Below are 13,201 nucleotides of genomic sequence, written 5' to 3' on the forward strand. Positions count from 1 at the left end.
AACCTGAAAGCTTACGTTTTTATAAAGTCAGAGAAAGATGTCACTTTTAACCTTCCTTGAATGAGCAGTGAGGCCTTCCAGCATTTTTAACAGTTCTTCAGAAGTCCAGTTAAGGGTCTTAATCTTTCCACAGTAAATGTTTAGTGCACTCTCTATTCACTGGATGGTCTTAGATCCAGACTTTTAATCACATTCTAAAGCTTTGACACCAATTTCTCAGAAACTGCAATGTGCAAACCTTGCAGAAGGAGACCCTCTGCCAAGCAGGGTCCCAAGTCTCAAGCTAGTCCCAAGTTTTATCACTAACCTCAAAACTTTGTCCTATCTTGCCAAAATATTTGTCAGACTTGCATTTTTCAACCTTTGAACATGTACAACAGTCAGAGCCAGAGAAAAAAAGAATGACTGCTTGATTTTTTTGATAGATGAAGAGAACGTAGCAACAATTATAAATTCCAACCAAACTACGTTACAGAAAATTTCTATTTCATTTTAAATGTATACTGGGGAACATATAGGCACTTTTTAATTTAAGGAAAAAACCTTCATATACCATTTCTTCATCTTTAGTTTTTTAAATGTAGTTACTTTGCATTAAAAAAGCAACCTAATCTTTGAGTTAAATAACTTAGTAATAAACTACTTAATTAAATATACCACTGCCACTAAAAATGCCATCTCCTCCTTTATCTCCTCTCCTCACCCCCTCCCACCCAGCAAGGACTTCTCCTCTTTCTTTCAATACTGCCAATCTAAGAGACACTTTCATCATGCAGTGATTAAAACGCAAATCCTAATAGACTCCACTTAAACAAAAGCTTGCCTGTTTCTGACTGATTCTCTTTCCTTCAGGTACTGTGAGAGTCAAGGCTGTGGGCAAAACCACCACAAGGCTCTTAGCACAAGCTCAGTAAAGCTCATATCTCTGCTATGCATTTACAAGTCACACGTTAAAAAAACAGAACAACTTTTTTCAGCATTTTATCTCCTGGAATTGCAATTGAAATAATGATTTTTCTTTCTTTATCAGTTTCAAGGAGACTCTACATTCAACTGCATCCTAGAGTGAACTGTGGTAACTTCATCAATATACATATGACTTTATCTTGTATATTAAGCACTTCACTTAATTAAGGAAGTCTCTTTCTTCTTACTCAAATGATCAGAAAAATTAATTTCAGGAAGCAAAATTAGTCCATAAACACCTTTAATTTCCTGCTTCTTCAAATTAATTATGTGTCTGACTCTTTTGAGAAACTCACCTCAGGAACTTTTATCTGGTACTTCCAATATCTACAGCATTATATAGCACTTCAAAGTAAATCGGTATTTCCCTAAACAGATTTTAAGTAAACTGTTACCTTTAACTGTTATTTATACTTATGCCACTCAACATCATCTGCAAACAGAACTGCATGGGTTCAATTAGCATGTTGTTAATCGTGTATTTATGCAATTTAATATGGACATTTTTTTAAGCAGTATGTAAAATTCTCATCTACATCATCTGAGAACAAAAGTAACATTTTCAAAGTCTGTGCCAACAAGAACATTACATTCCAGGCATGCTTTAAAAACCTAAATAATGAGGAGAAAAGGATATTCTGACCACACGGCTACAGGCACCATGCCTCTCCAGCTCAGTGTTCTGCACTGCTTGAGAAAACAAAAAACATTTTTAACTAAAGTACATTCTGGATCACCCCCTACAAATGACTTCCTCCAAAGCCTGCTCTTCACATGAAGCTGGGTAGTGTGAATATTCCTTTGTGCATGAACCACGTTTGAAATGTCAAGTTAAGAATTTCACTCCTAAAGCAGTAAGAATGTCGAGTTCTATTTCAGTACTTTATCCCTACAATATTCAAATAAACTACTAAATCAACTGCAATATTAGCACAATCCCATGTACGTGTCACTTTCATGTCTATTCTGTCTAGCTGTGCTGTCATTACCAGACAAGAATTACGAATTACAGGCTATAAGACATTAAGTTGACATCATGATAAAACAAGTGATGGTCAAATATTTTGAAAATTTGATGGTTTCATTATTTAGCAAGTAAATTTCCCATTCTCATGCTGCTCCCCTCAAAAAACACACAACAAAACACCACCACAAAAACACAACACCTACTCCTAACTGACACTAGAGACTGAAAGGACAGAAATCTGTTTCTTAATGGTTTTCTGTTTGAATTGATACAAAAACACCCTGAGAAGCAAGGAACAGGGGCAATTCCTACCTCATGTAACCAAAAGCTAAGGATACAAGTGGACATATTAACAGGATATATTTGAGATACTATTCTTTCCAATGAACCTGTTCTTAGATACTTAAGTGATGAGGGAGTAGCATACTATGAAATGACCTGAGGCAAGCATTTTGTACTGAAGAACCAGATATAATTTACCACTTCTGAGAAGCAACACATAAAACTGGCAGCATGAATTCTGTGCTTCAAAAAAGTAAAAAAGAGTAGGTGGAAACAATACTGAGTTTTATGTAAGAGTACCAGTATGAGAAGCTTGTGTCAGGGAGACAGTTAATTCTGCCATTGTTCAGAATCACTTCCACAGAGAATGTGTGAATGTTTTTCTGTAAATAGAGATGAATTTGCACAATACCCATATCTTTGGCTTCACCTAGTTAGCTGTAACATGTACATGTACAAGATATTGCCAAAATTTAAATAACAAGCCTGAGGATTTTTCCACAACTCACAGAAAACACTGCTGGCAGGACCAGATATCCATCACCAATAGGTGTTTTACAGAAAGTTTCAGATACTTAAAAATGTTTGTTTATTTTTATTTGAAATGGAACATTTAATTGAAGTCAAAAGCAAAATATTTCAAGGTTTGAGTAGGATTTAAATTTCTTCTCTCTTTATTTAGACTGTAAACGTAGTTCTTCCTCTTTTATCAATGAAATGGGAGGGTAGAAGACTAAGAATACTTTTTTAATTTCAGTTACTCTTCCCTCCACAACCACCAAATAATTAAATGTTTTTGGGAAAACTAGTGTGGAGAGGAATCACCTCTTTCAAGGATTTCAGAGCCACTGTGTTTGTCAGAAATGGATTGACTCATTTCACTGTCTCAGTTCTCTCAACAATGACCCACATCATCAATAACAAGCAACATCCCTTACTTTCCAGTAGATGGACTGAACTGCGTGATTTCAAAAATGTTTTTTCCAAAACACTTTTTAAACAACAATCAAAAAAAGTAAGTTTTTGAGCTTTCAACTAGTTCTGCAGCTATGGTTGAAGTGGGTGCTCTAGCCTGTATTTGAAGGTTGCCTACTGATTTGCAGCTATTGTCTAAAAAGAAATGTTTGATTTCACAAGAGAAATGGGTAAATCATCTTATGTTGATGTAAAAGTACAATTTTGTACTACAACTGCACAGATGTGAAGCTGTGACCTTTAAAAATATATTTTGTCCTGCACTTTCCATATTGTTGGCCTTTATTTTCTTCACCTGTCAGTAGCCATTAAGATTAAATATTAAAGAGGTAATTATAGGAGCAGTCACTATATAAATATTTGTTCCAACACTCACAAAGCACCTGGACAAACTGATCTGATAAATTAAGAAGTTGTTTTGTAAGGTTACTGGAGAAGAAATAAAAGCTAGACCAGGTATGTCAAAGATATAGTGAGAGACTCCAGTAGAAAGAGATGCAAAAAATATTATGTTTTGGTTCCAGAGACAGCACCTGACACTCCACTAAGATTCACTGTGTAGAAAATGACTATCCAAGGCAAGAATAATGATGAGAGATTTTTCCATGAGCAGAAAACACAAATAAGATTCTACCTTACACTAATGTGTGTTCAGCACTCTGCTAACTTGCCTCCTTCTCTTGTCAAATAAACCCAGGCAGATGGGTCACCATGCTGAACTGAAGATCTTTGCTCTTTTCCCAACCCCATTTTCAATGGACCACTTTTAAAACATTTTCGTGAACATCGGATCTGTAATTCTTATTTTAATTTAAAATCTGACAGTGTAAAAAATATACTCTATTTTCTTTAGCTACAGATATCTCACACAATTTTGATTTCATAGCACCATAAAGCCAGGAGTTCTTCCTTCAGAGTACAAAAAAGTAATTTCATACTTAAATTTAGAAATACAGGGTGTTTCAAAAATTTGAAATCACAACACAAGGCGTTCTGGGTCCATCTTTTTGAAACCCTGTAAAACAGCTGGTAGGAACAGGTTGTGTTAAGTGTGCAGGAATTCATGAGTAAGTCATTTTCAAATAACATACTTTGATAAAAATATTGACTTGGCTTAGCTACATCCTATATCTACAAATAACGTGAATATTTTCTCTAGAACAAGTGTTCATTGAAGCAGTTGATCCTTAGCAAATATAACCATGAAGTAAAATTTAAATAAACAATCAATGTTCATACTGAAAATAGTCCTCTGGAAATTACATCCTATCAATTCAAATCCTGAAACCCATGAGTGGTATAATAGAACAAATACATACTATTTTCTAAACTGAACAAAATTAACTAACATACTCCATGCATTACTATTTGTTTCTCAGATAGTTAGTCAGATTGATGATCCAAGATGTGTACAATACCTGCCGTTACACCTTGACAAGCCTATAAATATAGTTTCAGATATAATGTGACCCAATGATGTTGGCCAGCTGTCTACAAAAAAAATCTCTGGAAATATACTAGTCCCTTATAAGATGCAATGGTAAACTGCAAATACAAAATAAATAAATAAATAAAGTACCCCCAAAAGAAATAGAGACATCAAATGGAGCTGATAAGTTCTCCCAGTATCTTGAATAAAAACACATAGTAAAATGTGGTTTATATTTCAGGTTTTGGTCTTGATTATTTGTTTGTCTGTGTGCTCACATATCCCTCAGTAAAAATAACACATGCTAACTTCTGATTGCACAGCTAAGTAACATAGGACTCTGGTTTTGGTAGATTTCTAGCCTTGATACTTGAAGTGGAACAAGAAGCATGGCTCTAAGCATTTTTAATGTTGAAGATATCAGGAACACATGCAAAAGATGAATATACTGCTTTTCATGAGACAATCAATATTCCAGTTTCACACAGAAGACATCTAACACTAAAAGTGGCAACAGAACATGCTTTCAAGCTATTGATAAAAGTCAGCATTTAACATAAGCAAATTGTCAAAAGGTACTTAAAAAAAAAAAGGTAATCAAAATAATATTATTGCGGAACTAAACAAGACAGCAGCACCTGAGCCACCTCGACTTTCATCGTAAGAAACTTGACTGGGAAGTGCAATTTATTTTGTTTTCCTTCCCCCACCCAAGTAATTACTCTATAGATCATAACTGACTCACAATAAAATATCACTTAATGAAAGTAAACAATCTTAAACAATTAAGGACATGAACTCTGTTTTCAGTTTAACCCAAATGAGTTTCAAAATCTCACTGCAATTCTCAAAAGTTTTAAATGGGATTTAAATATCACTTCTATGAGTTTGCAAGTGCATGCATTCTAACAAGGAAACTAATCAAAATCGCATGAGACATTTTTAACTGCAGCAAATTTCTCAGAACACACTTGACAATTAAGTATGAGCTGACAAGGCCATAAAATAATTATATTCAAAGAAAGTGAAAACTATAAAGTTTTTTCAGTGGAACTTGAAACTACATATTATCAATATCTGATTTGTGGCTTTATTTGATACATAACAGTTCATGTTTGAACGACTTCCTAAGTTAATAAAGAAAAAAAAAAAATCAAGAAAACAAAATCACTACTAGTCTATCAAAAGTATCACAAACCCCAATGCATTGCCAATTCAGACTTGTCTTTGCTTTACTGTTCTGACCAATATCTAAATTTTTAACACTGTGCTTATTTTCACAGTTGGCTTCAATTTTTCCTAGCACAAAATTGACTTCCAGACAAAATAGGCCTATAGTAATTTGATATAATATGGCAAAACTAAAGTCAGTGTTTGTAGCACAGTTCAAAATCATAGTGCCAGAATACTGAAATAGGCTGGGGGTGGGTTGGAAGTTAATTTTTCTTACTTGCTGTCTCCAGTTCTCTCTTGAAGTGGGAATCAGTCTGCTGTTTTACTTGCAAAATATAAACTTGGGATTGACTCAGTTCTAATGTAGCAAACCAATCAAAAATCTTCTACTAACGCTGGGATGGCGTGTTTGTTGAAAAATGTTCTCTAAAATAAGAATATAGAAAGTCATAGAAAACTTACAAGTACTCTGCCAGTTAATGTCTGGGCAGATATCATGACTCCTGCCCAGTCCTTCACAGAGGTCATCCATCCCACTTCTGCTGCCACATTCTCCTCTTTTTCATCTGTTGGTTTGCAGGCCCCATCTGCCTGTGTATCTCCACCACCATTGATCTTCTGGGCCTCCTGCAAAGTAAGTATTTGGGTTAGTTAATATTTAGCAATTTAACACTGAAAGTCAGCATACAGTTGTGGCTAAGAAATGCAATGAAAATAGCAAATTATGATTTCTGGATTCCTGCTAGATGAAACTAAGCACCTATGTGGTCATATCTCTTTAGAAAGAAAAGAAAGAAAAATATTCTATGAGACATCAGGCTAACAGCTAGATAATACTCTCCTTGACACTAAATGATAAAACCTATATTTGGTATCAAAAATGCTATATGTTCCTTATCTATAGGCAGCCTAATTGCCAAGAGCTATGCATGCAATTAGAGAGCTACATATAAATGACTTTGTCAGACATACACTGGAAGACCTTTTGATGTAGTAGTTCAAAATAACATGTACTAGATGCGAACATAATTTATGTACAATTTTAATTTACTATCACTAGAATTAATTATCTGAGTAAACCTTTACTGAGACACATGATGTAACAAGACAATAATTATCAACCATGAAGACAAAATACACCACAGACAATCTGCAGGGAGCTGCCACACTATCATTGAACCAGTGTCAGTGTTTCAATGAAAGTGTTTAATATATCACAGGAATTCTTCTGACAGCAAGTGGCTCTCGTAGAACTAGAATTTAAAGAGGAGCCTCAGCTGCACTAAGCTGACTGATGAGTCACATGCATTGGAATTCATATCACTCTCTCCTGGATGCTGCAGCAAGGATGTCGCCCTCTATAATTGCCTGCTATGTGCTACAGTCACAGATGCTGCACAAAAATCAAGGGAAAAGATAGGAAAAGCCAGCCTGGATTGTACATCATCTAAAACACATCATATGCAAAGTATCAGACTGTGCCATGAGCGTGCCTTCAGTGACAACATAATACTGATGACTTCCTGAACATTGACAAGTTATGATAACCAGGCATAGGGGAGTCAAAAAATTCAGTGCTGAGGCAAGTACTGAGCACTTGAACTGCACCCATAGATCTACATTAGTGCTTCAAGCACTCTGCACAGACCAACAGCTTGAAATATCTTGTTTATAGCTGACTTGCCTATAGGCCACTAAGCAGGAAATCAATTGCCATTAATCCCCTTCAGGAAATCCATCATACAAGCAAAGATGTTTGACGCTGGTTCAGTGATTATTACTACAGTAGGAATACGACACTATCACAGTCAAAACGCATGGCTGTGAGATGGCCTTGAGGACACAGCTGGACATAAAGGCAAGGGCACTTCCTGAGAGGAGTACTGAACTAATAAAGCAGTTGCACTGAATCTGTCAACAAAGGACTATAGAGCAACACATGTTCTTAGAGAATCACAGTATTGCAACTTAATTAGCTAATCAGATTATTCTCTGTTAGTCTCCCTCCCAAAATGCAGGCTCTATCTTCTTACTAGCGATTACAGCACAGTGCATGATGTAGCTATTTTAACAAACTATTCAGAGTTACAGCAGAATTCAGTACTTCCTAAGCAAACAACCAAACAGATGATAAAAGCTACTTTATATTTGCATAACTGGACCTCATTCCCTGACAAATTTGGATACAGTGAATCACATGCTTTGCACTCAGCTTTGAAAGACGTATACTGCATTGCACAAGCACAGAGCACAACCTACAGAAATGAGCTCATGGCTTAGGATGGTGACATATGGTAGAACACAATGCATTTCCAGGAGTAACACTTAGTTAGGGATGATTTGTGACCTGTCTCATCACCACACCATATAGATCAATCTTAAAGAAGTATCTTGACCACCACTGGTGTTTTGACTATAAACCAGAAAATAAAACCTAGCTGTATATACCAGGCACTGTAATAAAACAAAACATTGGGTTTAGGCAACCTAGACACATCTACAAGGCCTTGGGTGCACCTACAGGCCTCACCTGCCCTAGCCCCTCTCCCCCAGGGTCTCCTCCCAGCCCACCTGTGGCCTAGGACACCATTTCAGCCCAACCCAGGGCAACAGTTTCCCACAGCCCTGTCCTACCATTTATTACTCTCTTCCCACCAGTTCAACCGCCTTTTGTAACTGATCAAGCTTACCTATCAGATTGTAAACTCTGCAAACACCAGATTTTACTCCATGAGTACTCCTCTGCACAGCACAGTGCGCTTTTATACTCTCTACAGTTTCCTACTGAATATAAAAGTATTGACAGGGTTTTCGTTGTAGAGGAGGTGTAATTATATTCATTTACACTGAGTACAAATCAGTCCTGTTATTAACTGTATAGACCTGCTTCATGGCTATTTCTTCACCTCATTGAGTAACCAACACCACAACCTGGAAAAGGTGCTTAAAAAAATAACCTGAGAGTGACAGCAAATGTTCAATTATTTACAGGCTCAGTATCTACAAGTAAGATAACGCTATCTTTATCCACTCTGCTTACCTGTTGTTTCACAAAGTGTTCGTTATTTTAATTACTTGAAAACAGGAACATCCAGGTAGATTAAGTAAGAAGTAGAATATTTTGTGAAATATACATTTCCTGAACTTAATGACAAATGGAAGAGAATGTATGATGAGAAGGGGTGTACAAGAATCAGGACTCACTGTTCTACCAGTGGTTTGACACAGACCTGTACTAGAAACTTCAATAATTTGTCTTATATTTTCAGCAATAAATATTGATTTAGATTACACAAGTTTAGTTACCATAAGAGACAGTTACCACAAGAAATCAGACTTTAAAAAGGGAAGACACCCAAAACCAGTTTTCCTTTTATAAAAGGTATTCCCCTTCCTGCTTCACTTTAGTTCTCTCTAAAGTATCTGTTCAAACATAGAACTAACCACAGACACTACATTCAACCCAGGGCTGCATTACATAAAAATCAGAAAATCATTAGGAAGACTTAAAACAGCATCTGAGAATAATCCACCTTTGTAGAAGCCCTAAAAACAAAACCAACCAACCAAACAAACAAAAATAAACAGGACACTATGCAGACAACCCGGTAAGCATGCTCTGAAGTACAAGTACTGAATAATAATAACAATAATAATAATAATAATAATTATACCAACAAATTGGTCTCCTGATCAGATGTGTTAGAGAAAACAGGAAACATGCAAGTGATGTGAGTAAAAAGAACCGTATTAAAGTCTGATGCAAAAGAAAAGAACTTTAGGTATTCCTGATTATCTAATATTTAACTAGTATGAGCAGCACACAAAAATGATGAAGTATCGACTGTAAGGAGAATACAGGGCATTGAGTCACGCCCACAGCACAGAAAAGGAATCAGTATGCTCAGTTTATGCAGATGTTTAAAAAGAGTAATAGCAATGTGGTAAACCCAATTCTGGCTCTGGAATTCCATCCTACACATATGCGATGAGAAAGGGCCTGCCAGAATGGCAGTTGCACCTGGTTTGGAGTATGCAACAGTAACAGAGGAATAAAATGTAGTTTTGGAAAGTTACGGAAGGGTTACTTTAGACATTGATGAGAGTAACTTGCAATTTTATCTCTCTTAACTGCCCCTCAATTAACAGCATTGCACATCTACAGCCTGCATTTTAAGAAATGTTTTATAGCATATCAGCACCACTTTCATACTGGCCACTATTATACATTGGAAATCTACACTTATATTCCTTTCCTCTTCATTCATCTGTTTCCCCAAAGCCACCAACAGATGCTATGTGACAAGGAATAATTTTGCATATACATTTCCCCTTTCTGTTAGGCAGACCTCTAAAACAGTGAGTTTAAAATTATTAGACTTTTATCAGTAATTCTGTTACATGCCCTTAGATACTTTATCTCGCCGTTTTGATAACCCCAAACAGGGGTTTAAGTTTATGTAAAACTATAATGTAATGGACCATTCTCAGCAGCTGGGCAATATATAGTGTATGTCAAGATATCAGGTACCTACTGAATACATTGTCACAGCAGATGTTCTCCATCAGATACAGTTACCATCTGTAGTCTTCATCTTAATAGTTACTAAGTACCAGTTCACAGTACTAAAAACAAGCAAAAGGACAAAAAACCTGAAACAGTTCACCTGCTCTGCTGCAGATAGGAATGTGGGGAAAATAGCTGCACGGAGACTTAGAAAGCTCTTTGAAAAGAGTCAATCTTACAGGACAGAGAAAGCAAACACTAACTACACGTGAGCTACAAGGCACTCCCTCTAAACTCGCCTTTCCACAGGATTCCTTTGAATATTAGGTTCTTGGTCAATATTAGATTACATTGACGTCAGTTATAATACTGTAGCTACGGTTTGCCTAGTTTCAAAGGATTAATTATTGATACCCAGAAAAACATTATTCCTTTCACTGAATGAAAGTAAATAGAATGATCTGTGGAAAACATGGCTGATGAGACAGCCAAGAATTTTTCTTTCATAAAGTATTCACAAGCTGTGTAATTTGGTGTTTGCAAATTGGGCAGTTTAAGAAAAAATATATCCAAAAAAGATTCCAAAACTTTTCTTTGATAAACTCCAGTGAGACAACTGTTGGTTTTGTTTGCTGTATTCCTGCTGAAATTCTAAGAAGCTCCTCACCAGTCCTCACTTATAACCAGAACCTTAATTTCTGTTCTGAAGAGAAAAAAAAAAAAAAAAAAAAAAACACAACCACAAAAAACACCCCCACGTCAGGTCACTATGAAGAGTCTAGGTTGCAAGACCAAACACAATTTTCTCCTTTTTTTCCAGTGACCAGCTCCTCTGTTGCACTTGTGCATATGTTCAGTAGTCCTCACAGACTTCTTTTTTTCTGTGCCCTTCATGTTTCTGGTATGGGTTGCTTGTATAAATATCCCCTTTTCATGTCATTGTTTTGACTGACAAAAACTGCTGCAGTAGAGGAATTAATTCTAAAGCCTTGACCTGAGATGCAAGGGAAACTAGATTAGCAAAATACAGTGTTCCAGCCATGATCCCACAAACAGCATAACAGTCTGTCAAATGAAGAGTTCCTGGATATGGTTCTCACTTAAGAATACTAAATAGCCAACACCTATCAGAAATCTGAATAAAATTCAAACAGATTCAGTTCAAAGTCCAAAAGTTTCTACATGGTAATGGAGATCTTTTGATTTAACAGCTACATTGATGTAAAACAGTATTTCTGAATAATCAGAAAGCTGGCTGAGTCATTTCCATAACAGCCTAAGAATTGGGAGGCATGCTGAAGTCCCTGTTCTGCCCCCAAATTTTTAAAACCCTTAGCTATATTATCTACTCTCTCCATGTCTTCACCCCACTACTATAGAACAAGGCTAATGACAGTTTCTGTTGCATGGTGATCTTATAAAGAGAAGTATACTTAGGATTTTAAGTGCTTCAGTATTATACAAATGGCAGACGATGCAGGCATGGTGTAGGGAATCATAAAGACTCACTGAAAGCATACTAGTAAAGATTGTTAGACTAGTTAAACAGACAGAGGTGTAAAAGGGAAGGAATAAACAACTCCAGGCATTGTAGTGAATGAAAAAGCACAGTCTTAATAATGATATGAGGAAGTAAAAATAGTTTATAAAACCAGTGCCCACTGAAGTTACAGAAGAGTAAACAGGGGCGGAATATAGAAGGATTGCACAATATGGCCATCCAACAACAATTTAAAATAAAAAAGATCACACTTAATGAAAGAGACTGAAAGGAGAGCATGATTCTTGGAACTAAATATCTGTGATAAAAACAAAGCCATTACAAACACACATGCAGTCAAATGGACAAGCAGGTTGTTTTTAAAAAGCTTTTGATTCTTTGTTCAAGTTAGCAATGATAATGTAATGTAGGCTTTGACTATAAGTTCATAAGTTTGTGTGAATAATTTCATTTATATTTATTCATAAAAACATATCCTTAAGTTCTCCTTTGTTACTTCTGATTGTATAGCAGAACACATTTATAGAACTAACTGTTCTAGTGAACTTGTCAGAAAACTACATAACAAGTTAACTTAGTCTACAAAATAGAAATAAATTAAACAGGACAAGTCAGTGATGTACAGGTAAGGAGTATTCAGTGAAAATATTTCAAAAATTTTCAAACTAACGTCTAGCCCATGTCCATGAATTCATTTTCCTTTTCTATATTCAACAAAGCACTTATTAATTTCCTTTAGGAAGACTGAATTATTATAGCACTAAAATATTCCCTAGAGACCCTGTTCAATCATAAAGTAGCAGACAAAAGGGTAAAACAAGCATTTCATTTTATTAATGGGGACACTAAGTTTAAATCAAAGGAAACATATCATTATTCTTTGGTCCCTACATACCATAAAAATAGGTATGATAGGCAAACTAGACAATTACTATGTAAGATAGAATATTAGTCTTTAACTGTTTTTTCTGTCGTTCAAACATTATACTGAGACCGTTATTTCAAAATGTGTTTTAAAAATACCTTTATAGTAGCTATGCCAGATCAATGACCTTTAAATATCATGGAAACTAAACTTCTAAAAATGCATGAAGCAATATCAGATGGGACGAGTTATCAAAACTACAGATAGGGAAGGGATCCTTAATGGAAAAGCATAGAGAAGTGTAGAAAGGCGAGTGCATTTTCCTCCCATTTTGTTTCCTCCCATCTAAGAGGAAGCAAATAAAAAAAAGCATGCAATTGAAAATAAAATTGATACAGACATTATCATGAAGTTAACACTGCCACATGGCCTACATGCTATTGCCCAATTAATCCAGGAGAAATTTTTGTCAGAAATGATAATACATTTTAAACATAAATAACTCAAAGAAAACTTGTTACAAGCAAGGAAAAACA

At 35.7% G+C, this 13,201-nt stretch overlaps 1 protein-coding gene across 35 annotated transcripts in view; it reads right to left on the reverse strand.

Moving 5' to 3' along the window:
* KCNMA1 (potassium calcium-activated channel subfamily M alpha 1) overlaps positions 1-13,201 on the reverse strand; it is a 480,013-nt gene that overhangs the window by 353,902 nt on the left and 112,910 nt on the right. For all 35 annotated transcript variants that reach the window (XM_065068525.1, XM_065068524.1, XM_065068523.1 and 32 more), the window contains one exon: positions 6,255-6,419. In XM_065068525.1, coding sequence (XP_064924597.1) covers positions 6,255-6,419 — 165 coding nt within the window. The remainder of the gene's footprint in view (positions 1-6,254; positions 6,420-13,201) is intronic.

The sequence above is a fragment of the Columba livia genome, chromosome 6 (assembly GCF_036013475.1).
Source record: "Columba livia isolate bColLiv1 breed racing homer chromosome 6, bColLiv1.pat.W.v2, whole genome shotgun sequence".
In the NCBI taxonomy this organism is placed as follows: Eukaryota; Metazoa; Chordata; class Aves; order Columbiformes; family Columbidae; genus Columba; species Columba livia.